We start from the raw sequence: 25,859 nt of genomic DNA on the forward strand, positions 1-25,859 counted from the left end.
ACTCAAAAATAATTTTAAACCATTATCTAAAAATTTCATAATTATAACAAAAAAACAATCTAATCATTTACTGAACAATTACGTCGAAAAGGAACAATGGGCAAAAATTTCACTACGTAACCCTTTGGAAAGTTGGGACCCATAACCCAAATTCCAAATATATTAGAAGATGGGAAAATTAACCGGCAAACATTACTACTATAATCATGCGTTATAAGGGTATAATTTTAATTAATTATATGAATTAGATATAGTTTGATGAAATTTACTATTATACAAATTTGGAGGTTCATACGCAAATCTGAAAGCTAATATACAAATCTCTAAAGCAAATCTGAAAGCGAATATACAAATCTAGAAGCAAATATACAAATCTCTAAAACAAGTCTAGAAGCGAATATACAAATCTGAAAGCGAATATATACAATTTCTTTAAAAATTCAATTTATATAATACAACGAGATATACAAATGAAAAAGCCCAAGTTGTGACAGAGATCTTTTCCTTGAAAATTCAATTTGTAAAATGCATCAAAATATACAAACATTAATGACCACAATAAACATAAATATAATTATAGAGAGTATTAAAAAAATTATTAAGCTTAATATATTTGTCTCAGAAATTTTGGCAAGGAGATCCACCACCCCTCGCTTGAAAAAACCAAACCAACAAAACCCCAAAAAGGAAAAAAGAAATAAAAAATAAAAAAGGGAACAATAGAAACAATTTGGGGAGGATCACAGATCTGTGTCTGAGACTGAGCTGAAAGAAGAAATTTGCATATATACAGACATAAAAATCCCCTTTATTCGTATATAGAAAAGAAACGAAGATGATGTCCAGCAACTACACCGCAATTGATAATCAAAATGTTTCAGGATCTGTTCCGGTAAGTTTTTCTCAATTTTTCTAAAATTTTTTTCGGTTTCATTGAATTATTCTTCTAGCCGTTGTTCAGATCTAATTGTGTATTTTCTTGATTATTGCAGGCAGCCGCAGATCCACCTGGTCAAGTTGCCGTCAAATTCACTGGTAATGTCTTCACATTTTCAGCAAAATCATACGATTAGTTTTTGTTTGGGATCATATTGAATTAGTTTGTGAAATTTGGACTTAATTTGTGATCGCAGAGTCGAATTTGCAGACATTTCCACCTTCCAGTTCCCATGGGAAAATCTCTGGTGCTTCTGGACCTCCACGCGATGCTGACGGTATCTGCTCCTAATTTACTGATATACTACTGTTTTTGGATACATATAATAAAATAATAGTATGATTGCTATCATAAAGCGTGTAGGTTTCAGCTAAATTCAGCTCAGTTTTCTGCAAAAGTAAGAAGAAAAGAGTTAAAGGAAAAAGAAGCAGGATTCTTTAGAATTTAGACATATTAGTATTGGAGCTAGTGCAGCTTGTAGGTTTGATTCTAGATCTTTGAAGTTGCTGATACTACTCTTGTATCAGGTAAGGGTCTAGGCACGTTCTGTTGCTAAAGTTGAGTTTGCTAACATTTCCTGTTGTTAAGTATATTCAATTCCGCACCCAAGGGTGTTGCCCAGGGACAGATCCACCGTTACGGTACTGGGTTCATCTGAACCCAATACTTACTATGCGGAACAGAAGTTCTTATAAATTCAATAAAATTGCAACAAATAGTAAATATGAGCCCATAACTTTAAAAATATAATGGGTTCATTGCGAAAAACCTTAAGAGTTGAATCCATAGAGTTTAAATGCTCGATCTGCCTCTGGTGTGGCCTAGTGTTCAATGAAATGGGTTGAGAACCATGAGGTCTTAGGTTAAACTTCAATAGAGGCAAAAAATATTAGGTATACCTAATATGGTGAGGTAGAGATCGTTTTTCCAGACAATAATGTGGTTACATGTACTCTAGGTATACCTAGTTCCATACAGGTTGTATCATCTGATGCTCCTTCATATTGACTATTTAGTTATTTCATTATCTCCAAAAAGATAAACTCTCAAAGCATTAACTGAAGGAAGCTGCAAGTCATGCTATTCTGTCCTTTTCATTATGTTATTAGTACCTTTAGCAAATTTATTTTTCTTGGTTCAAGTTGAAATTACTTCTATTCTCTTTTTGTTTAATAATTATAATTTGTTGTTGTAGATACATTCTCTAAACCAGTATCCGGTTCTGATGAGCCCCAGCAGAGTGGTTGGTTTCGCGCTTTCACTATTGCTGCTTATAAGCCCTATTTTGATGTTGATACCTCTGATGTTCTAGAGAGGATAAAAGATTCACTCCTTCCATTCACGGGGTCCTTTTCGGAGAAGACTGCCGATAAGCCAGATTTGTATGCTCCCCATTCTTTCATTTTCTATCGTTTATTGAATTAGCCTTTATTTCTCGTATACTATTCTGAATTATAGCTCTTATGAAAACTTATCACTAGTAGTTGTTTCCTGGAAATATAGGTTTTTGGGCTTTTACCATTTTTTTTTGATAAGGTGGGGTTTGACTATTATTAAATGACATTTATATTTTTTATCCCATTCACTTCCATCAGTTCTCTGCCCTTGGTATTTCCCATTTCTAAGAGAACAAGAATGTGTCTCCCTCCTGTTGACACTTCTCTTCTTGAATATTATTGTTCGATTTTTTATTTTTATTTTTGATTTTGGGGGGAGATTCCCCTTAACGAGTATCCCTTTCTGACAATTCCAGCCTACAATATTCTCATTGATCAGCTATTTAGACCTTGATTTTTACCTTAGAAGCAGAAAATGACTAAGAGGAGGTTGTCTAATGGGCCTGACATAATATGGCAAAGCCACTGTTCTTGACCTTTTTTTTCCCCACTGTTCTTGACTGTTCGATTTAAATAATGATTTATTTTGGTGTTGAAGTTCCAATTAAGTGCTGGTTGTAAGGGGATTGTGTTGTGTAAATTCAGGCTAGTGTATATGGAACAATTTTTTATAATTCTTGTTGTGATAAAGATTTGTTAGTTCTTGTTGCTTGTTCGTCTAATGTTTATGTCAAGTGATATTCCCGCTTGAAAAACTTTAAGGAAGGGGAACTGAAGGGGCAATTCTGTTAATTTTCCTTCGATTCTCTGTTAAATTTAGGAATGTAACAAAGGGAGTTTGTTTCAAATTCTGGTGGTATATTTTGAAAATTACCATTACAGAAAAAGCAACTGAGAAAAATATGGGCTGTTATCTTTTCCAATTTCGAGTTGGAATTTGTGCCGTGCTATGTACTGTTGCTAGTGTATTTTGTGCAAATCATCAGATTTCCTTCTAGAAGTTATATGCATTTGTTTTGCTTTCTTCTTCTATCTCTTATTACTACACGTCTTCTACTATTATATTAAGATTGCTTAAGCTACTCTATTGTATGATTCGGGCATTTTATTTCCTTGGTTTCTTTTCATAAATTTTATTTTTACTTTTCTGTATTTTAAGTTGCTTAGTGGTTTTTGTTTGGGTGGGTGGATTTGCATCATTCAGCTATTTATTGCTTCTTGTTTCATCTTCTTTATGCATGTTCCTCCGTCACTTCTGAGCAGGATATAAAAGCATATTTGTTTATTGGCAAGCTTATAATGGTTGTTCTGGATTCTGCTTAGAATGATGGAACCAATGATGTGATGATTGTCAAATTTGTTTGAAGAAAAGTTATTTCAGTTGTTGGCCTTGTGATAAATTATGACTGGTTTCATGCCTTTGCTTCTTTTTCACTTGGTTTCCATTTGGTTTGCTTTGTCGGAATTGGAAGTGCACCTATGGAATTTCAATACCTTTCTGGACAAACAAGTAACAACAATGAAACAACCTACTAAAAGAAATTAAAAAAAGAAAGAACATTGATTAGCAAATGAAGTTTTGCCACTACTGCCTCTCTGTATGTCTTTAGCCCCAGCTTTACCTGTTCTGTGAGTAAGAAGAAACTTGTTCAGAACTTGCCTGCAGGAAAGTTTTGCTAAAGGATGCAGTGTAGGAAAGAGAAAAAACGTTTGCAAACTTTGCATCTAGACCAGCCTAAACTCTTGCTAGATGCTTATGCAGCCATTATCTACATTGGATGGTGTTCCTTAAGATATTATCAGTGCATTTTTCAATTGTTTCCATATTTGCAAACTTGTCTACCATAACTATACAATTTTTTCATTTTAGGTATGGCCCGTTCTGGATATGCAGTACCTTGGTTTTTGTTGCGGCTTCCATTGGTACATTTATTACCTATATAGCACACAAGCTACAGAACAAGGAGTGGAACTATGACATCAACCTTGTCACATGGTCCGCGGGTTTATTCTATGGTTATTCCACTATAGTTCCTCTTTGCTTGTTTCTAGTCCTCAAGTACTTCTCTGCTCCATCTGGTCTCGTTCAGCTGCTGTGCCTTTATGGCTATTCCCTTTTTGTCTTCATTCCAGCATTGGTAAGTTTTCGTGATTACAGTATACTTTTGTTGAACTTTTGGAATCCTGTTGCTTGATTAACCATTTCACTCTCATTTTAAATTTGGCATTAAGATCCTTACTAAGATCTATGGTTACTCTGTTTACAGTGTCTGTCTCTTATTCCCTGGGAGATAGTGAGATGGGTGGTTGCTGGTGTAGCTGGCTTCATGTCTGCCACATTTGTTTCTCTTAATCTGAAACACCATATAGCATCGGCTGGCGAAAGGTGGTTCTTTATTGTGGCTGCTATCTTCCTGTTGCAACTTGCTCTTGCTTTGGTACTGAGGGTTTACTTATTCAACGTTACAGTATAGCTATGACACTATTGAAATGTGTCGAGGATCGGTTTGAACATGTCATATTAATCACAGAGTGAGCACACTGTTCTTCGTATCACTTGACTGGAAGTGTGGCTTGGTCATTGAAACGGAACTGTATTCATTCATTTTTGACGATATACAATAATATAGTTCACTTTCAACAAAAGGGTTCTTTCTCAACTTTTGGTCCTCTTTTCCCCTTTATTTTAAGGTGTATGTCAAAATCTTTAGCGGTGTCTTCATAAGTAGGTTTGAGAATGTTACCCTTTTGAGCTTTAATATTGGTCTTGAAGTTCCAGGGATCGATGATTTGGTCAAGCATTTGTATTTAGTGGGGTTTTAATTCTAATGTCAAGATTTGTTAGCAAATTCCACCTACAAGATATTCAAAGCATGCGGAAATACTTTTGCTTGCCACGATGATCCTTGAATGACCAAATTTTCAATTTGTTGTCTTACCATTTCTTACTTTGCCTTCTCCTTTTGCGGTCAACATTTGATTCTAATGATTAATTACTATTTTATCAACTCTTGCTGCTGCACTCGTTAATTCTATATCTCCTCATAGTCAGACCATTCATTGTGAATATAAAGAGGGGTTCTTTTTCTTCATACATGATATTAAATTTACGTATAAACTTTTTCACAAGTCGATGGAGTATATATATTTAGAAAGATTGATTAAATCGACGACCCTGGAATCTTTTGAAGTCATCAAGTTGGCTAAGACATGAGGAGACAACTACTGCAAGCTATAATTTTGCCAGTTAGCATACAGGAAGATCCCAACACATGATCATAATCTCAAAGTTTAACCATATACATTATACAACACGTGTAGTGATTGTATCTTAGAGTTTAACCAATGTGCCACTAAAACAAAGGTATTTTTTCCCGAGGGGAATACAGTTTAATCACCCTAAGCCATAACTCAATTAGCAACTTGACTAGCAATTTCAGATCTTTGAATAAATATAGAAAGATGTTCTTCCTGCGGCCCAAGTGTGTGTGTATATATATATATATGACTTTCTTCTCCCCCGGAAATCATAGTAGAAAGGGTATTTTCTCCAGGCATATTTCAAAAGTAATTACAAGAATTTCAAAAACCAAGAAGGCGGCTAGACACCACGTCAAATGGCTCATCTAGATGCTACGCCTCTTAACTCTATAAGTGCTCATTTTCCAATACGTTTAGTGCATTAGAGATATTAACTGGTTTGCTTAGTAAAAAAATTAGGCATTAGTAAAAGGGAAAAAAACAATTTGCCCAAACACAAAAAACCCGTCAATGAATTGTGAAGAAGTAGATTTAATAAATCAAGAAGGTTGTCTGTTAACTTGTTAATAAAAATAAATCCCAAAGTACCAAAACATATATAAGTCAGAAAAATTCAAGAAATGAGTACTCATTTATAGTAATCAATTAACCTATTGAAGAAAGAGTTGAGCTTTTGAGGAAAAAAGCATAATCGACTTGATGCAAAAGAAAGAGTACCAATAACTCGTTTTACTATAGTATATAATTTAAACAAAACGTCACAAGATTTCATGGTCGGAGAGATAGAGAGAGATGATAATTTAATAGTACAAATCTCTACTTTTAAGAGAGGTTAGAACAAAAGAAGAAACAAAAGATGGTATTAAACCAAGGAAGAAGTCTAACTCAAAACAAAACAAAACGCTAAAGATGCCTTTTATGAAAAATGTGTTTGTTTCTTCAAAGGCAAGAACCCTTTTGATTATGAAATCAAAGCCATAAAGTACTTTTAACATATTTCTCCCTGTTCGATTCATTCGATTCGTTACACATTTTTCTTGTTAGTCTATCATATAAAGAGTGTCACTTTCCTTAATTAAGAAAAAAATTAGATTTTAAAATTCTATTACTTATTTTAAACCACAAATTTTAATTTTTTGTTTTGAACTTTAGGGCGTAGGTCACAGTCAACACAAGAGCTAAATTAAGTCCTACTATAACCTAGGTATTTGCACAAACATTAGGTTTTGGCCTTTTAGACTTTTAGGGAAAGATACTAAGCTAGAGTCAAGTTAGATCCTGAATTTAAGGTATGTGGATTTTTACCTAAAAGTTTATAGAAAAAGCCTATTGGTAGAAATTTCTAAGAATTTTAGCAATCACTGTTTGTGCTGACATTACATTTTGTCATCATCCATACTTCTCCAAGAATGTAACTTCTTTATTTAAAATTACTAACCAAAACAAAAAAAAAAATTCAACCAAATCCCACACAAAACCGAAAGCCCTTTGTATATATTGACTAATTACTTTTCACACACACATTGTTTAGAAAGCTACTACCATGCAGCTCCCTCAAATATATATACTCATTCACAACATTTAATCTTTTCTCACTTGGTTCAGTAGCAATATCTTTAATATTTTTCAATACAAACACATTCTCACGCAAAATACATCAATCATTAAAGGGCCATGTTTGCCAAAAGAAGTATAGTACTTTTATTAATGATCTTTGTGACGATACAACAAGATGTTTTGGGAGGTCGCGGGTACCTGATGGAGCAAGATAACAACAACATTAATATGGAAGATAATGCACAAAGTCCTGTAGCTATTACAAGGAGAAGCCATATTATTGGAGATGATGAAGGTGGTTTTGTTGCATATGTCAATAGAGAAGTGCCCTCTACTCCTGATCCCTTGCACAATAGATGAGTAAATTAAAGAAGAGATAGTTGTACATATATAGATAAATCATTGCAAGGTGTGTATTCTTTAGGTACTTGTTATCTCTTGCGGCATAAACAACGACGTGGGTAACTCAAGAAATTCAATCACCATTTATCGTTTTTTGTTTCTGCTGGAATTTGAGTTTTGCTTCGATAAAGCCCATCTGATCATTTATAGGACCACTACACCACACCTTTGGGTGCGAGTAATATTCTTATACTATTTTGTATGTTAGCAAAAAGAATTGGTATGATTGGAGATGCTTCACAACCCCTTGCATGAAAGATACAAACGAATTGCTTTGTAAGGGGCTGTGAATCATTGTCATTTTTGTAATAATGGAACAAAACACTTGGGAGTTCCTTTTTTTTAAAAAAAATATAAAAATAAATTACTGCCTTTTCTTTGACTTCTTGTAATCAACAGCTCTGGAAATCCCTAGAGATTTGAGTATGAGATTTTCTTTTATTCTTTCATTATTTAGATTGTAAAACCTGCTTACATTTACCTATTTCCCACCATGTGAACGCTGTTTTCTCAAGTAGAATATTACATCAGTCTCTTTAATATTATTGTGTAATTCTTTCATTGATTCACGGAGAGGAAAAAATCAGGCCACTGCAAAAAAAAGGTAAAAAAGAAAGAGATTTACCCAAACAAACAAGAAGATTACCATATAGCAAAAGAAACCTTTGAAAAGTACTACAGGATTTCCAATTTTTTAATATTACAGTGAGTTCAAAAATTCAATTTTCCTCTACTTTTATGGAATAATTAATAAGTTTTTTTTTAATAAAAAAATAATTATGTTGGAATACATGTAGGGTCATTTGTGGAGTGCATAGAATGGTGAACATTGAATAAGACTTTGAAGCTTGCAGAATAAGTCTAAAACATCCTTTAATTATTGACTTCAATAATACAGAAGGACTGAATTAAATAACTCCCATTTTCCTCATTAATTTGACTAATAATTGTAGTTGTGATTTCCATGGGGATGTGACTAATAAACTTGTAGAAAAAGATAACATCATGCACACGCGTTGAAAATTAAGCTCATTGTAGGACCCTTTTATCACATGGATTAAGGACTAATTAGGTCCTACATTGAATTACTCCAAAAAGCATCTTCGAGTTTACTTCAACTTTCCTCTCATTTAATTTCTACTAGTAATATTCTAATTTAGGCTCCCCTTTGCGTATAACAACTTGCCTCTGAAAACTGGTAGTACCAGAGATTTGATAGGACATGTATCAATGTACATATATCTATAGTATCCTCAAAAACTTGCATGTCACATAACGCAATTGTTTCTCAAATATCTTGCAGAATACCATTGATGAAAGCAACGAAAAATTACCACAATATCCAGCAATTTGTAGGATTTTGAACTTTTCATGTATAAACCAAACAATTTGTTAGAAATTTTTAATAAGTGAAATATGTATTCACTTCAACAAGATGTTTGATAAGTTGAAACCATTTTTTTTAAAATAAGAATGTCACAATGTTATGAATTAACTTAAGAGAATGAACAGGCTCCCTCTACAGTCATTTCACCATAATGGTAATATAGTCATGAGCTTTCCCATACTACTAACCAGCCCATTACTGTAAAATCCCTTGATTCAGAAAATCATTACTGACAATTCCATCTACAGTAGGGATAACAGCAAAATATAGGTTCGAAACAGGTTTAAATAATCATGAAATTAACATCTGCCCCACAGAGTAATATGAGTTAAAAACCAAAAATGACATCAAGTGGGAATAGCAATCTGCTTTTCTATGTTGATGACCCCACTTAAATAAACTGTTTTCTAATTCGTTTGTTACACTTCCAAAATTCAAAACTAGCCGTCCTTGCCTTCATTCCCTTGTTCCTCCTCGGGGCTTCTTATAAGGAGGGGGTACAAGTTCAAGAGAATACATGCATCAGCTCTTTTCACAATGGAAGTTTAAGTGTAAGATTGGATAGATTATCATGCCTTTGACTTCTTTCCTTTAGCTTCTTTTGCTGGAGGGTCCTGGAAAGGCATGAATGTCTTCCCGCCCATGTATGGCCGTAGAACTTCAGGAATTTCAACTCCATCCTCCCTCTGGTTGTTCTCAAGTATACAGCACATAGTCCTCTCTGTCGCTGTAAGGGTGGAGTTCAATAAATGCACATACTGCTTCGCTTGCTCATTACCCTAAGGAAACAATAATGTCAAAGTAGTTCAGATTTGTGTGACAATATAAACATTGGAAACTGAAGCTGACTTGCCCTGTTCGCAAACACTCTGAATAAACACCACTAGTGAAAGACAATAAATCAACAATTATTGGCTTAATGCCTAGAGATTTCTTCTTTTGCAGCCATACATGTCCTATGAAGGGAAAATTACCTTCTTCTGTCCAAACCGAATTTCCAATTTCCTCGACTGATAGTCTGTGCAGTTTGAGCAGGACACAAGCTCTCTATAAGTCGATGATGCAGGGTACCACCCTTCCAGATCATACTTTTTTGCTGCGGCATCATTCAGTGCGCCAGAAACAATAGCCACAATTTGGTAAGGAATATTTAACTGTGAACAAGAAAAGCGATATTTAGATTTCCTTGAAATCAGCCTAATGATAAATAATATGACTAAACAGAAGTAAATGCCTAGTATTGTCGACACAGTGAAACAGAATCCATTCCTGAGCTGCAGAGTCATTTCAGAGTGAATTTTTTTTAATCAGATAGTGGTCTCAGAAATCTCAAAAGGATAAACTTCTTTTGGATACGTAAATCTCGGGTTATAAAGCTTACTAGTCATCTAGACTCTAGAGAACCAAAAGACAATAGGTGGTGGAATCCCTAAACACCTCCAACGCTAGCCACAATTTGGTAAGGAATCTAGAGTGATATAATGGAAGAGCTATGTTTAGATTTTCTTACACCCAGAGTATGTCAAGCAAAGTTTGAGATAAGTTTAATAATAGATAACATGACTGACCAATAGTAAACACCTACAATTATCTAATATTTAGAAATAAAGTGAACTAGAATGCATTCCTTTGCTGCAGAAGCTATTTCAGTCTGAATTTTTGTTCAGATAGTGGTCTTAGAAATCTCAAAGGTACAAAGTTTTTTTGGATACGTAAATCTCAAAATTACAAAACTTACTAACCATCTAGTCTAGATAAAACCAAAGGCTGGGATCCAATAAGCAGCGACTCACATGTCGTTGCCGATTACTAAACCAACATCACCGCCAAGACTCCAACCAAATGAAAAATCCAACCATCATCGGCAAACCAACATACCAGTCCAACATAATCATAAATTTTAGAAAACATTTTCCCTTTTAAAAACCAATACCAGCCTCATACGCACCCTAATACATCCTCTACACAAGCATTTTCTGTAGTATTTCCTGTATGAAGAATTGCACATCCAGGTTGGTAAAGCCCAGTATCTAGTATGTCTTGGTAGGGTTGGAGAATTTAGCATCTTTTCTGCTGTATCTGGTTCCTGTATCTTTTCTGCGCGTATGCTCATGGAAAATACATATATGATTCAGTTGAAAAGTACATGTATGGGAAAGTTACCCATCAATATATTTTTTGGTTCCGGTCCAGATTCCCTATATGGGTAGCTGTTGAGGTGGTCTGTTATTTAAGGAACTTCAATTATTCCCTTATACCTGTTTTGCATGACTAAGTTATTTGATACCGAAGTCGCTAATAAGTGACTTAAATGTGAGTGGTTAATTGTAAATTCACTAATAATCTTTTTTTAATAAACAAGAAACACCAAGGGAGTGGTTCAAAACTCGCGGTGAATAACAGGCTCACTCTTCTAACCTTCTCGACTTAAATACTAGGCATTTGTCAGTGGCAAGTTTTGAATATGTTACTTGTACCTAACCCACACGTCACAAGTTGCAGTCTTACCACTAGATCAAAGCACTAGGAGCGACAAAAGCCCTTAAAGAGGTGGCCTAAGGATCAAAGAGTTGGAATAGCAACCTTAGGAACCAATCCTTAGAGGCAACAAAAGGTAACTCTTACCTTCTACCTAAACTTTGATGTGCAAATTCACCCTATACATGTGCTAGTGGGAGGTCGGACCTGGTAGGATCAGTCAGTTGTACACAAGTAGGATTAGTCAGAGGCAACAAAAGGTGAATTCTTACCTTCTACCTAAACCTTGATGTGCAGATTCACCCTACACATGTGCTAGTGGGAGGTCGTACCTGGTAGGATTAGTCAGTTGTGCACAAGTAGGTCCTGATTAATAAAAAAAACTAAAAAGCAAAACAGATTCTGGGCCTATTCCAAAAGAACTTCATTTTGCAACTGCCCGATCAATTTGCAGCAATTCAATTATTCATTACCACTATATCTTTAAGCACAAAATTGCAGGATTTAACAGAATTGAGTCGCTTAAACAAACAACTTCGATTTCAAAAATAGCTAATTATAGAATACTATTTTATTAAGCAATTAAACTCTATATATCAGAATATGGGATAGCGGACAAAAGAAAGATTATTTCAAGAAAAGAACCCCAGATGGGCTAAATGAGATAATGTGATTGTTTTTGCATCGGTGTGTTCAGGAGGTGCAAACCCAAATAAAAGGACATTCTGATTCCAATGAATGATTGAGGGACTTTGGCGACTCGTTGAGTTAGAAATAGACCTTTGTCCTATCAATATTGCTTGAGCAGCTTTAAAGATACTTCTAACAGAAGGCAATATCCCCGAAAAAGGAATACAAAATCAGATGTACCTGCTGAAAGAATTCCTCTGAGTTTTTAATCATCTCCTCATGCATGTCCCAGGAGTCATTGCCATTTGGACTGGTCAAACAAAATTGTTCCACTTTCTCAAACTGATGGACTCTAAAAATTCCAAGTGTGTCGCGGCCATGCGAACCAGCTTCCTTGCGGAAGCATGACGAATATCCAGCATACCTGGTGAATGGCATATATGTTAGTCCATAAAAGCCAACTGGCAATAGAAGCAATAGAGGACATTGTTGGTGCCAGGTTGTGTTACAATACCTTAACGGAAGCTGTGAAGGATGAATCCAGTCATCCAAATGATAAGCGCAGAGAGGTTGTTCAGCGGTGGCAATCAGATATTTGTCATCTCCCTCACCAGTGACCTATCAAAACAGAAGATAATTGAGGTATGTCTTGACACCAAGCCATCAATAATTTCAAACAGGAAAGCATGAAATACCTGTCATCTTGTAAGAATAACGCTAAGAATGTAGAGTTAATGTAACCTTAAATCATCAGGGATAGGGAAATTCTATTCTGATGTATATATTTTGGGACTTTATTGTCCATTTAGTGAAATATCTTTTTCTTTAAAAAAAAATGATGAGTTACTATCACTAATGAACAGTATATTGGAGATTTTTTCATTCTGACAGGACTCAAAGGATCCTCTAAAATAATCCGACATTGTTTTCAAAAGGACTTCTGTTGCAGTTACAGCAACTAATTCATCGAATGGGCTGCACTATGAGTCTCTATTAAGTCCATTCAGCTCCATGTACCAAAATATACGGAAGATTACCTTGTAAAGTTCTTCATCAAACTGAGCTAACTGAGCACACTTTGCCATAATATCTTTCCTCATGAAGAACGGAGTCTGCAATGGAGTATATTTCCTCTTCTCCAGGAAATCAAGAGCAAAATTAATTAATGCTTGGTTAAGACGTACACCATCCCCTTTCAGATAGTAACCTCTTCCTCCAGCAACATTTGCACCTATATATTTTAGATATCTTTGCATTAACTTGCAAGTAATATACCAGTGAACAAAAGAATACAAATTGAACAACAAAATAAGGAAAAGGGCAAGAGGAACAATTTATCCTGAATATAGTGGGTTGACAGATAAAAAGTAAAAAGGGCAGCCCGGTGCACTAAAGCTCCTGCTCTGCGCAGGGTCCGGAGAAGGGCCCGACCACAAAGGTCTATTGTACGCAGCCTTACCTTGCATTTCTGCCAGAGGCTGTTTCCAAGGCTTTGAACCCGTGACGTCCTGGTCACATGGCAGCAACTTTACCAGTTACTCCAAGGCTCCCCTTCTTGCCAGATAAAAAGTAACGGATGGAAAACCAACTCCAGAATACAAAATATGACCAAATAAAACTGTGAACAAAGCAAGCATTTAATGGGTAAATGTAAAATTAAAAAGCCAGTCTGAGAGAGAGAGAGAGAGAAAAGGCAGAGCCGCTCAGCATCATGTTTTAAATAAGCAGCCAATCATGGGATTCTATATAAGTTTGTTTGATATTTAATGCATAAAAAACACTCTTATGGTGTTTTTAGAGAAAGATGTCCTGTTTTCTAATACCTACATTTTTTGCCCTGGTAATATTTTCTTGCAGGCAGCGATTCAGTATCAATTTATTTATTCCAGGCTTGTATTGGGAAAAGGGGGGGGGGGGGGAGCTGTTTCAGGAAATGGAAATAGAAATTCTAGAAAAATTGAGAACAAGAATGTCGTGAATACGGGAATGTGGACAAGTAGCGTGTAGCTAGTACCTAATAAGGAATTTACCATTTAGAATCCTTGATATCAACAACTTCTACTTCTCAAACTACCTGGTTTCCCTCTTTCAGAGCTTCCCTAAAGATATTCACTTCAACAGCGTGCTAAGAAAAAAAAACACAATATGATGCATTTAGTTTTCAGTATTAAGAATATTCTCCACGGCATTAGGATAACTCCTACTAGTATGTGTTAGCTATTCAGTATATGATGTGGATTAGCTGGCGAGAAATTACTCATTGCTACCTGGTTCAGGGAGTCATTCAAAATAACATGCAAGAAAGCACAATCCATAAAACAAGTGCACTTAATAAATGCAAGATGTCTAATCCCATAAGCTCAATATAGCCCTTACCCTTTGTTATGTCTGCAATTCCAAGAGCTTCAACGAGATCAACATGATTTTTAAGACCCTTCTCAGTCCGCCTCTCTCCCCATGTTCGAACTACAACATTATTTGCCTACAAAATAATCTTTGGTTAAAAGAGAAGTACTATTTTAAGCTCATGTATGTCACTAAAAAAGCAGCAAAATCTACATACCTCATCATTACTAACTGGCACTGAATCATGCACAAGGTTACCAATGATTTCCAGCTTTGAATATAAAGCGGCTCGAGCCTCCTGTACTTCTGCCTCTTTCTTTGCAGTTAGTTGCTTGTTCTCTGCAGTGTCCTTAATTTTTTGACTTGCATCCTCACCAGACTTTATCAAAGGAAAAGAACAGTATCAACTCCAAAATTGCACTTAAGAAAAATATACATGCTTGGTAATAAATAAAAAAGAAAACTAAATCAGTTGCCAATGAAAGGGGTAGAATTAATTTTAGTTTCTGAAGAATCAAGAACTAAAATTTTCCAATATTAGCATCCCACCTATTTGAGTTTAGTAGAGCCATAAGTCCTAATAAAGGAGGAGAATCATGGTAAGTTGATAGCCAGCATAAAAATAATCATAACAACATGAAGATCATTGTAATATTATCTCTTAAAATCCATCATTTCTCACCAGCATGAGGGACAATCTATTTCTAAAAAGAAGGAAAACACTTCTGCTTCTGACTATGGAATCTAAACTAAATCTTTCTTTTTCAGAACAGAAATAAAGCTTTTACCCTCGATAATTCTTTTCATAACAAGAAAGAAGGTTTAAATATTGGCTTTTACTTTCAGACTGTAACATTAGAGAAGGACCAAGCCTAACATTGGAACTGGAATTTAGGGTCATCAACAGCATATAAACATTAGAGAGATGTAGGTAATATATATTTTCTACCATCTAATCCTCTACAGCTTTCAGACTTGCCGTTTGCCTAACCGGTACATTAAAATGCATGTTTACACTTGCAATTTGATCAATTTCTTAGGTTCTCCTTTCAGTTAGGTCCAAAATAAATGATGTGATATACTGTAATAATCACGATGCCAAGTAGGCATGAGTCAGGCTGGTCAATGTGCTGAATTATCAGCTCGTATTACAAAATATCAAAACATGTGAAGAACAATTGACAAGAAGAAAATGACAGATGAATTCAACAACTAAATAGAACACTCACAATTTTGAGCTTGGCAACTTCTTTGTTAATCTTGTTGAAATCTTTCCGCAAGTTATCAACCTCAAACTGGCCTGAAATAATACACAAATCCTCATCAAATCACGCCTTTAGTTTCCTCCACTGACATTTAGACACAAACTCATTATCAATCTTTAATACTCAAACAATTCATCAAAGCATTATTTTTTGAAATTGGTAACATTGGAATTGAAATCAGTAGAGCAGTGCTGAAGCCATATTTACAGATGAGAGTTCCCCTTACTATCAATTCTATTTTCATCACACACTTTAATAAGCAGAATGAGACACACACATTTTACAGAGAAAAATCTGGTGCGTGAAATGTAAATTGAAGAGGACAGGATGACTTACGCTGACGCCATTCTCTGTCAAGTTGAATGACCTGATCGACAAGATTGACATCGGCAAACCGACGACGCTGGGATTCACGAATGATTTCGGGATTGTGTCCCTTGTCTTCTCTGAAGAGATTTATGTCCAACATCTTCTCTGCAACTTTCACAACTGAACAAAAAAAAAAAACGAAATCAATTGGCAAGGAAAACCAAATCGATGTTTATAAAAAAGTTGAAGTAGAAAATGAAGATGAAACAAGAAGTACCGGAGATATGTGAGTGAAGGTAAATGCTAGTCGAAGACGAAGGCGGCGGCGGAGGGTTTATGTGTTTGGCCCCTAAAACCAATATCCAAGCAACAGTTGGGTACGAACGTTTTTAGAGAAAAAACCTAAAATAGTCCATCATATTTTAACTTAGGATCAAAATAGTCCTCTTTCACATGGAGTGTTAATAATCCATAATATTGGATGAACTAGTGTACTTTTAGTCCTACACCTAACCAACTTAAGGTATGTTGAGATTAAATATTTTGATAGTATTATTTATTGACGATTTAATTTATCGTATTAAAAATAATATATATTATACAATTTTAAAAAAATTATTTTTATTATTTTTTTATAATAACAAATTCTGATATTATTATTAATCCATGATTTGATAGGGATAATTTCAGTACTGATTACTAATTCTGATATAACTTATTTTAAGATTAGTAGCCAAATTATCTATGCTTGTCCACCAAATGAAACGACCCCTTTTACTCCATGCTTCTTCTCTTTACATCCTTGATTAGACCCTGGTTTTACTTAATACCATAACAAATTTCACTCGCAGGCAAGTTACTAATGAATTGACTATGACAAAATCTACTGATATTATATGTATGCACGCCATCACCAGCATCTAAACAACTCAAGCAAATAGCAACACCATATACACAGTATGGCTCTACCCTATTTAGTCAAGTAATAATTACTCATACCGTTCTCCCAGATTTTATTCAGTAGATTTGGATATGTGCAAATGAGTGAATTTCAAGTACCAATATTTAACACTGTACACCTCTCAATTAACCATTGAAGATCAGAAATTAACAAGATAGGCACTAAAAGAATCGAAAATCTCTGTTCATTTTCCTGACAACCCTACTTCTATCTTTATGGATGTAACATGAGATTTCACCAATACATACAACTTATACACAAGCAACTTAATGGTACAATGTGACCATGTCACATACCTCCTCCCTCCCCCTATTGGGGAGAAAAGAAAGGAAAAATCAGGAACGATGACCGACATGCTTTACTACATATCTTGCAAGAAAAGGCTGCCAAACAAAAATCAAGTAATCTGTATCTCACACCATCTCTCTACTGCCATCTGTAAAGAACCTCAAGCTGTCTTCTACAATCAGTTCTTGCTGTTCAGATCTGCAACCCTTTTTTTGTCCCAAAGCGTACTTTTGTGCCAACAAAACTCTTCCAAATAAGCCAAAGGCAAGACCCCTGGAGAGCAGGAACCTACATTCTTCACTCCAGCCTCTGCATAGCAACTCCAGCTGACATGGTGCTAATCTAAGGTCCTTATCTCAGATTTGACACTTCGCAAATTTGATACCAACCTTAAATATTTTCTCACCATCCAATTATTAATTGTGGCAACTCTGGAGGGTCACTGCTTATAAGATTTGCCCACAGATTTGCAAGTGTGAGGAAGTAATGCTCTCCATTCCAGTCAATAAGTTCCATCCCTGATTTTGGCATTGCAAGAGTAAATAATGTAAAGTGAAATTAGCAAATTCTCAAAAACTATTACACAGTGAGTGGAGGTTGATTCCCAAGGAATTAACAGAACCAAGCAGATCAATGAGTTTCAGCAACAAAGTAACAAAAATAGAACAATTAGCACCAAAGTCTTCTGCAAGTTTCAGCCTAGGACTCTACACCTAATTCTTCAATCAGACGCTCACTTTAATTGTTCGAGAGATTTCCCAAAAATTGTTTCTTTCATGATTTGTTTATCTGTTTGTTCTGATAAGTAAGATCTTATTATACCAAGAAGGTGCCAAAATGTATGCAAAAGTACTTTTGGCCAGTTTCATTCTTTTAACTAACTTAGGAAGAATTTGCAAATGGCTTTTCAAAGAAGGAGAAAAAAATGTGGTTCCCTTTTAATTGCAGGGAATCCAAAAGGTCAGCAAAAATATTCTTTCACGATTTATATCTCTACCAGTTAAATAGAGGAAATATACAACAATCTAGATATGCCTCTAAACCATAAATTCCACGGGTAAAGCAGATTTACTACAGAATGCACTTCCAAATGCACCACTGGCTATAATTCGCTCTTCATTTTTTTCAAAAATCCTTTTTTAAGTTTCAATATCCTGTTATGTATCTCCAACAAACTATCACGTTGTCATGACTACTACTCATATCATTTCTGTGGCTCCTGATACTAACATGGCTTTGTCAAAAGAATGGTAAGAACCGCAATGATTCTTTACTTCTAAAATTATGAACTCGTAGAATTTGTATACCTGGCAATACTTCCAAAGTTAGGAGCGATAGACTACACACTTCTTTCTGAGCATAAAGACGCTTTTGAAGGGAAAGTCCATCAAGACCATGAATTAACTTGATAGAGTCCAGCAATGAAGCAACAGAACTCCCATCTCCAGAAGCAGAGTCTAACATACTCAACAGAGCTTCTCCAAGACCCAAAGAGGACCACATACTGTGACATTCATCTAGCATAGAATGAATACTTGTACACTGAGCAGAATTCAACCAAGTCCAAGGTTTGCATAGTTTCACAGATGCTTCAAGCACTAGAGTTACCCTATAAATCTCACCCAGGGCCCGGATGAATGCCCTTCCTGCATTTATCATATTGATTGCAATAAGGCACTGGAACTAAGAAATATAATCTTTCCTACTAAACAATCTCATGGAATTTCCTACTTAGGGAATATAAGATTTTCATTGCACCATTTTTCCAGGGCCATGTCCAAGATACAGATAATGTACCTCTGGGGTGAGATAACATATGACTCCGAGCATTCATTTCCAATATCTTCTTCCAGATACAGGAGCCATGTTGCAACTCTTGTGCACAAGCAGAGATCATTTTATACCATACTGAAACATAAATTGATTGCTCCTCCAAAGATCCTGATCTCAAAATTTTTAGCATCATTGTAGCATGTCTTATAAGATCAACTGTTGTTTCCAAATCATTGTCCACCTATTTACCAGAAAATCACATGTAAGTACAATAAACCAAAGCTTATTGTACACATGAATATACAAGCACAATATCCAAAAGGATGCTTAAGTTTATCAGATTTTATACAAAACATTCTTCTTTGATTAGTGGATTTGATTTAAAAAGAAACTCTATTGATTTGAAATGCAAACCCGAAATGAGCCATACATTATTTCCTTGATTGGGCATAGCTGCCACGTCAGAGTTTTGTTACAATGCAATTAAGCCCAAGCTCAACACAACTCTTACGTTTTTTCTCAACGACAATGGAAGGGACTTTCCAAGTTCAAAATGTGATTAAATTGAGAGTCCAAGTTTATGATATCTTAATAAACACTTACTAGTTTTTATTCAAAAAGTTAAAGAAGACCATTTCAAAAAAATTACAAGTTTTAACATATTTTATTTTTGGAAACTTTTTGAATATATCTAGAGAATTTTAATTTTAAAAGCTTGTAATTTAGAAGACATTAAGACTCTCTTCTTTTTAAAATTACTCCCACTGTTCCACTTCCTGATACTCTTTCCTATTTTAGTCTGCCCCGAAATTATGACACCTTTCTATATTTAGAAATAGTTAAACTTTAGACTTTCCAGTTTACCCTTAGTGAGATGATTTACCGCCACAGAAATTTCTAGGGATTGTTTAATACCACAAATTTCAAAAGTCTTTCTTTCTTAAACTCCATTCTCAGACAAATACTATCACATAAAAATGGGATGAAGGGAGAAATAAGTGACGTCACAATTACTTAATTGATTAGTAAATTATGAATTACATCTAAGCATATAAAAGTCTAATTGTGACGTCACTTATTTCTCCCTGTGACTTCTGAGCATTAGGAAATGGAGAAAATGACAAACCAATGATAGTCTCCTTGATAAGTGGTACTCTGATTCAAGTACTTGAAATTTTGAGTCCTGCAAAATCTCAATAAATGCACTCATACAAGCATTGTGAGATAAATGTCCTTCCAAATGGTCACCTTTGCACATAGCATTATCCTGTTCAAAATCCTTGCAAGCCTCCTATAAAATAAAAAAATAAATCGCACATAATGCCAACTGAGAAAGATCTTTTTGCACATCATATTGAGGAAATAAGAGAACGGTACATTCACACATATGGACAGATTTTGTCTCAAAACTATTAAAAACAGAGAGCTACTGAAACCTAGTGAATCAAGGAGGCACACGAAACATGTGATGGCAGTGAAAACAATTTCTGACGGACCTTAACCTACAATAATTTCTTGGAAACTGAACAGCTATACAAGCGCTATTAGTAGCTAGAAGTCCCATCCGTGAGTTCCCGAGTTGAAAAGCACCCCTTTTTTAGAAGATTTCCATCATCAGGTCTAGTAGAAGTATTGAGAAGCACCTTTTTCAACTCCTTGAGCATAATGTTGTGGATCTCAATAAAGCAGACAATGAAGAAAAGGAACTCAAAGAGGGAGAGAAGTTAGGAGAGCAGAAAACACTCTTTATTTCAAATTGGATGCATGTTTTCACTTTGGGTCCGTACCAAACAAATGTCCTCTCTCCAAGATCGACTACCTAGGCTCTAGTACTATATTCAACGTGAGTTAAACTGTGGTCAGAAACAGTAGCCTCGGCTTAGCTAAATGGAAGGCATCTACTAATAGTTTGATAAAATATATATGGATTGTATATGTCAGTGCCATTAAGGTGCCATTAAATCTAAAAAAAGTACAATGTAAGTTGCATGTAAATTCTAGAATTCATCAACAGAAAAACTTTCTCTGCTAAGTATAGGAAGTTCCATAATAGTAACATGTTCTATATTTTCCCAAAACATCATTAGATCCTCGAGCATTGGTGGTAGGACTTCTACACTTCTCAAAATCATCTCGCAAACTGGAAGGGGGGCAAAAAACCATGAACAAATGTTCATTATATTCAGTAATATATGGACATAAAATAAAAGAACACAAACCTCAATTTCCTTATTAAGAGGCGAAATTTTTGCTTCTTCTACTGGAAGTCCATCAATGCTTTGAGCTCTCTTGAGGATAGATTATAAACAAGTTAATGCACCAGTACACAAATTCAACTGGTTCTCTGTATGTGGAACTACAGATGAAAATTTAAAAAATATTAAGAAACCACATACCTTAAGGTCATCGAGCTGGCATTTAGCAAGATAGCACAACTTATTCCTTAATTCAGAGTACAAATCCAAATAATTATCCAGATTGAGATTGGAAGAGCTTCTCTGTGGGGGATCCTCAGAAGTAAGAAAAGAAATATCATTATATGTTCTCATTTGAGAAGATCCGTCCTTAAACTCCCATTCACCATCATCCTGGTCATACTCACCATTCAACAAATTTGAATGTGCGACTGAATCTTGTGGACTAAAACTAATACTATTTGTCACTTGAACAGAGTGAACAGGTGAGGTCTGTTCAGCTTCGCTATATAAATTTGAAATGAGATCATTAATGGAAATGTTTGAATCTGGACTTCTATCATTCTTCGAATGAGAAGCATTATGGGGGACAATAATATCTTCAGTATTAGAAGACTCATCAATCTCCAGCTCTTCATCCCCAAATATAGATAGGGGAAGAGCCCCTTTAGGATTCTCTAACTTTGAATCCCTCACCTGGATAATAAATCAAGAAAAGGTAAGGAAAGGCTGGAATCTAGACTTGCCGAAGTTCAAAACATAAAGAAGAAAAGCTCTACCAATCTTGGTAGATGATGCAGTTCTCTAATGTAAACTTGACAATTCAAGAAAGATAAAGACACTAAAAAATGGTAGTTACTTTACATGTATCTCATTTAATTATAAGTTCCTACCTATAAAAATAACCAAACACCAATTAAGAAAATTAAAAAGTAGAAGAATAGCCCAACCAGTTCTATAACCGTGATGTCAAGGCCAGCTTACGTGCACCTCGACTGAATTCACGGGATACTTGAAACCTCCCACCAACAACAAGTACTAGATAACTCTGTCCACCAAAGCTTAGGACACACGAGAAGAAAATCACCTAGTGTTTTCGTCTCTACTGGATTTGAACCTGAAACCTCACGATTCTCAACCCATTTCATTGACCACTAGGCCATATCCTTTGGGTGTAGAATAGCCCAACCATTATACCAACACACAATCCACACATCCCACCAAGAGTAGTAAGCTTAAAGATTTATTATTAGTGTATGCAAGGAAACATCGTTCTTTTCTAAAGGAATTCAAAGCTCCAAATGGCCAACTGATCTGGAAAAATTATACTCTGCACAAATCCAGCATCAATGGAACAAGGAAGCAAAAATTTGCAAGAGATACATGCAGGCACCATGGTTGTAGGCATGAAAAAGGCGAGGACGATTGGTTCTTCATATCAAAATTTCAGCACATTGCTTATACATTACAAGTAAAACAGAAATACTATAATTGACAGGGGCAAAGAATTCACCATGACCAGAATGTTATGAAGGAACAAATTATAACAAGGTCCAAATTGTTAAGCTATTTTGAAAAGGAACAAAAAAGAGAAGAAGATGCAAAAGGAATATCCTAACTGCTTAACGAAGACTTATCTTTAACAATGTCCAAATTATTAAGCAAAACCGGAAAAGAAAAACATGGGAAGAAGAGCCAAAAGAAACAAGTAAATACTACACACAGACTACCTTCAACAAAATCCAGATTGCTAACTAAACTTCACAAAATATATGAAAATAAAAGGAGGAAAAAGTAGGAGAAGGAATAATTTTTTTTCCAATAAAAAGATAGTGGTTTCTTAACCAAAGGAAATGCCATTAAATCAACCATCGACCTGGTCTTTATCATCAGATTCGGAAGCTTGGAGTTCAGAATGAGCAACATCACCCATCTTCCATTCTTCCTGCACAAAAAGATAAGAAGAATGGCCTGTAAAGGGAAAACTCCAGTAATAGCATCTAATCAGAAATAGTTCAATATGAAATTACCTCTAATTTCAATCCAGAGTCTGAAGATGCCGTTGTAAATTCCCCAAAATCCTCATCGGATTCAGAGCTCCCAACAACTGGATGAAGGTCCAGTGCACCATTACTCTCTTTTTGCTCATGTCTACCGTCTGATGCTGAAATATACACATGTTAAGATGCCATAGATGGTTCAGAATCAAATCCAAATATATTGTCAGGGTGAACAGCAGAAATTCCATTACATGTCGCGAATAGATCAATTGGTTGACTTGACATGGCGAATAAATCCATAGAACTATTGCCGAATCCAGAGGAATATGCCTGCATGTGACCAGCATGATGTGCCTCTGAATCAGATGTTACTGATCCGTTTGATGTTGCAAACAAGTCAACTGAGCCATTCAATCCATTGTGAAAATCGAAAGAGAAGGCATTAGTTACATGCTCTTTTTTTGCCTCTGATGCAGCCTTCACACACAAGGAACAAGATTAGTGAACCATAAACACCTTCATGCGTACAAACTAGCCAAAATAAGAACAAAAAAGGCAACCAACCAAGAAATCATCAACTATTCCTCAATCTCAAACTAGATAGTCACATTATGAATCCTCTATGTCCACTCTACTCAATTCGGTCACATTTCATCCAAACACTAAATAATGTGTCTTTAAAGGTAAATAAGGAGTTGTCTTTCCCCAATACAATCTCTAACCAGAGGGGGAAAACCTCCTGACCAAATCATGCCCTAGTGTCAAAAAAAAAAAAGAGTAACCAAAATAACAGAATTGCATGAATTGTGAATAGAAAAAAATTATCACCAAAAATGTAACACTTGAACAGTGTAAGACATAGCAAGCAGTTCTGTAACTGCACTGACCACCAAAAAATTTACATCTTGCTGTGCAGTAATTGAAGAGTGGGGAACCTGAAAATAAACAATAACTGCCTGGAATTTCCATCCTACCGTCAAAACTGATGCAGATGACTCCAATATCACATGTTCATAATATGAGTTTTAAAATAGTGCAGAGAAGGCTTTTACACTAGTACACAACATAACCTTTTTTTAATTGCACTAGTGCACAACATAACTATTACTGATCATATAAATGTCAAGTTTTACCTTAATATTACAATCTCCAACTTCAGAAATTGAGTAAGCATCCTTGAACTCCCATCCATCCTCATCGTCATCGTCATCATTGTTGTTGTGAGCATCATTCAAATATGCACTTGAGCCAACGGCATTGATGTTTGAATTCAACCCACCGACATCAGAACTAGAATTTGGCATTTCAACAGCAGATCCAAATCCACCAAAATCAAAATTCCATCCCCCAAAAGTTGAACTTGATGCATTTCCAGAAGAACTAGAACCATTTGAATTGGGAACAAGCCCGCCATTTTCAGTCTTGATCTGCTGATACTGATCATTCAAGCTTGTTAGACCATCCAGACTCAAGGTTCTGTTCAAGCCAGTCTGATTGGATTTGGACCTATTAATATCCGCATTCCACACACTTGAACTAGTGGTAGCTGAAGAAGAACTTACACCACTTAAATTAGAACCAATTCCCACATTCTGACCCTGATCCTTCAAGTTTGATGTAACATCCAGACTCGAAGTTCTACTCAATCCATTCTGATTGGATTTGGACATATGGAAATCCGGATTCCACACACCAAAACTTGAACTTGTGAAATTTGCTGAAGAACTCAATGCATTTGACTCGAAAACAAGCCCAGTACTTTCGGTCTTGATCTGCAGACCATGATCATTCAAGCTTGTTGCAGCATCTGCACTCAAAGTTCTATTCAATCCATTCAGAATAGATTTGGACACATCAAAATCTGGATTCGACATGGTAAAAATTGAACTTGATACATTAGCGGAAGAACTTGAATCATTCGAATCCAAAACAAGACCCGTATTTTGTGCCCTGATCTGTTGATCCTCACCCATCAAGCTCGCCAGGTAGTTCAAGCTCTGCACTCTACTAACACAGGGAGAGTCCAAATTCGGATCGAAACTCAATCCATTCAACTGTAATGAGGACTTTTTGGAATTCGAATTAACATTATCCGGGCCTACCAAATTATTGGAATTTGAAAGTGACCCATTTTCAGATTTCAACTTCTGATTGTATAAGTTTGAATCAAACCCATAACCCAAATTAGCGTTAGATCCGTTTCTTACTTTATTATTCGTATCCTCTTTAGCAGGCTTTTCTTTCTCATCTTCCTCAGCATTTTCTTCTTCACCGAATAATGATAGTGGAAGAGCTCCAGAAGGTTTCACCCACCCAGTTGTCTTCTTGGCTTGTTCAGATTTGGAGGGAGATTCAGAAGCGGAAGCAGTATTAGGGGAGAAACCAAAAGGGTCGAAGGGTTTCGATTGGGTAAGGAGGGATGCAGTGGAAGGTTCAGATCCACTAGGGTATTCAACGAAATCACCCCATTCATCATCTTCAGGGGAGGTGATTGATTTGGGTGGGGTGAATTGGGTATTCAGGGAATTGTTGGAGAAAGATGCAAAGGTGAAATCGCCAAAGCTATCATCGTCATCCTCCGCCATAGTTGACGGACTCCAAAAGGCGGCGGTGCTGCGCGGCGGTTTTGTGTCACTTTATTCCCTCTGCGAAGTTGTCGTGTTCCATTTTGCGGTCTCAACCGCCTAAAACTCCGACTAGATTTACTTAATCGACTTTTTATAGAAAATTACA

The 25,859-nt window shown here is 35.7% G+C and overlaps 3 protein-coding genes across 4 annotated transcripts; 1 reads left to right on the forward strand and 2 right to left on the reverse strand.

Annotated features, from left to right (window-relative positions):
• Positions 1–627: 627 nt before the first annotated feature.
• Positions 628–4,920, forward strand: LOC129886210 (uncharacterized). The gene is made up of 6 exons (XM_055960790.1): positions 628–892; positions 993–1,035; positions 1,134–1,214; positions 2,133–2,319; positions 4,145–4,412; positions 4,542–4,920. Exons 1-6 carry the CDS (start codon positions 836–838, stop codon positions 4,746–4,748), a joined length of 843 nt encoding a protein of 280 aa, XP_055816765.1. The 5' UTR covers positions 628–835; the 3' UTR covers positions 4,749–4,920.
• Positions 4,921–9,052: 4,132 nt separating this feature from the next.
• LOC129886211 (serine--tRNA ligase) lies at positions 9,053–16,342 on the reverse strand. Its single transcript, XM_055960791.1, has 10 exons — positions 16,187–16,342; positions 15,937–16,089; positions 15,565–15,635; positions 14,553–14,714; positions 14,366–14,471; positions 13,027–13,220; positions 12,504–12,607; positions 12,230–12,413; positions 9,856–10,035; positions 9,053–9,660 (listed from the first exon to the last, which is right to left on the reverse strand). Exons 2-10 carry the CDS (start codon positions 16,067–16,069, stop codon positions 9,451–9,453), a joined length of 1,344 nt encoding a protein of 447 aa, XP_055816766.1. The 5' UTR covers positions 16,070–16,089; positions 16,187–16,342; the 3' UTR covers positions 9,053–9,450.
• A 631-nt stretch (positions 16,343–16,973) lies between these two features.
• LOC129886212 (uncharacterized) lies at positions 16,974–25,856 on the reverse strand. 2 transcript variants are annotated; one of them, XM_055960792.1, is made up of 10 exons: positions 24,260–25,856; positions 23,378–23,603; positions 23,157–23,290; positions 23,003–23,071; positions 21,328–21,822; positions 21,151–21,219; positions 20,058–20,222; positions 18,956–19,172; positions 18,466–18,804; positions 16,974–17,676 (listed from the first exon to the last, which is right to left on the reverse strand). In XM_055960792.1, the coding sequence occupies exons 1-10, from the start codon at positions 25,709–25,711 to the stop codon at positions 17,561–17,563; spliced, it is 3,282 nt and encodes a 1,093-aa protein (XP_055816767.1). In that variant the 5' UTR covers positions 25,712–25,856; the 3' UTR covers positions 16,974–17,560. The 2 variants fall into 2 exon arrangements, with proteins under 2 accessions (XP_055816767.1, XP_055816768.1); XM_055960793.1 differs by lacking the exon at positions 21,151–21,219.
• Between the last annotated feature and the right edge of the window lie 3 nt (positions 25,857–25,859).

The sequence above is a fragment of the Solanum dulcamara genome, chromosome 4, assembly GCF_947179165.1.
Source record: "Solanum dulcamara chromosome 4, daSolDulc1.2, whole genome shotgun sequence".
In the NCBI taxonomy this organism is placed as follows: Eukaryota; Viridiplantae; Streptophyta; class Magnoliopsida; order Solanales; family Solanaceae; genus Solanum; species Solanum dulcamara.

Bases quoted from the DNA above. Each gene is read 5' to 3' on its own strand.
- LOC129886210 (XM_055960790.1), top strand. From the start codon at position 836: ATGATGTCCAGCAACTACACCGCAATTGATAATCAAAATGTTTCAGGA. The intron at 1,036-1,133 runs GTAATGTCTTCA...TTGTGATCGCAG, and splicing joins AGTTGCCGTCAAATTCACTG to AGTCGAATTTGCAGACATTT. The intron at 4,413-4,541 runs GTAAGTTTTCGT...CTCTGTTTACAG, and splicing joins TTGTCTTCATTCCAGCATTG to TGTCTGTCTCTTATTCCCTG.
- LOC129886211 (XM_055960791.1), bottom strand. From the start codon at position 16,069: ATGTTGGACATAAATCTCTTCAGAGAAGACAAGGGACACAATCCCGAA. The intron at 15,636-15,936 runs GTAAGTCATCCT...GTATTATTTCAG, and splicing joins TGACAGAGAATGGCGTCAGC to GCCAGTTTGAGGTTGATAAC. The intron at 14,715-15,564 runs GTGAGTGTTCTA...CCTTTGATAAAG, and splicing joins AAGTTGCCAAGCTCAAAATT to TCTGGTGAGGATGCAAGTCA.
- LOC129886212 (XM_055960792.1), bottom strand. From the start codon at position 25,711: ATGGCGGAGGATGACGATGATAGCTTTGGCGATTTCACCTTTGCATCT. The intron at 21,220-21,327 runs GTATGTGGTTTC...TCTATCCTCAAG, and splicing joins GCCAGCTCGATGACCTTAAG to AGAGCTCAAAGCATTGATGG. The intron at 19,173-20,057 runs GTTTGTCATTTT...TCTGGTAAATAG, and splicing joins TATCAAGGAGACTATCATTG to GTGGACAATGATTTGGAAAC.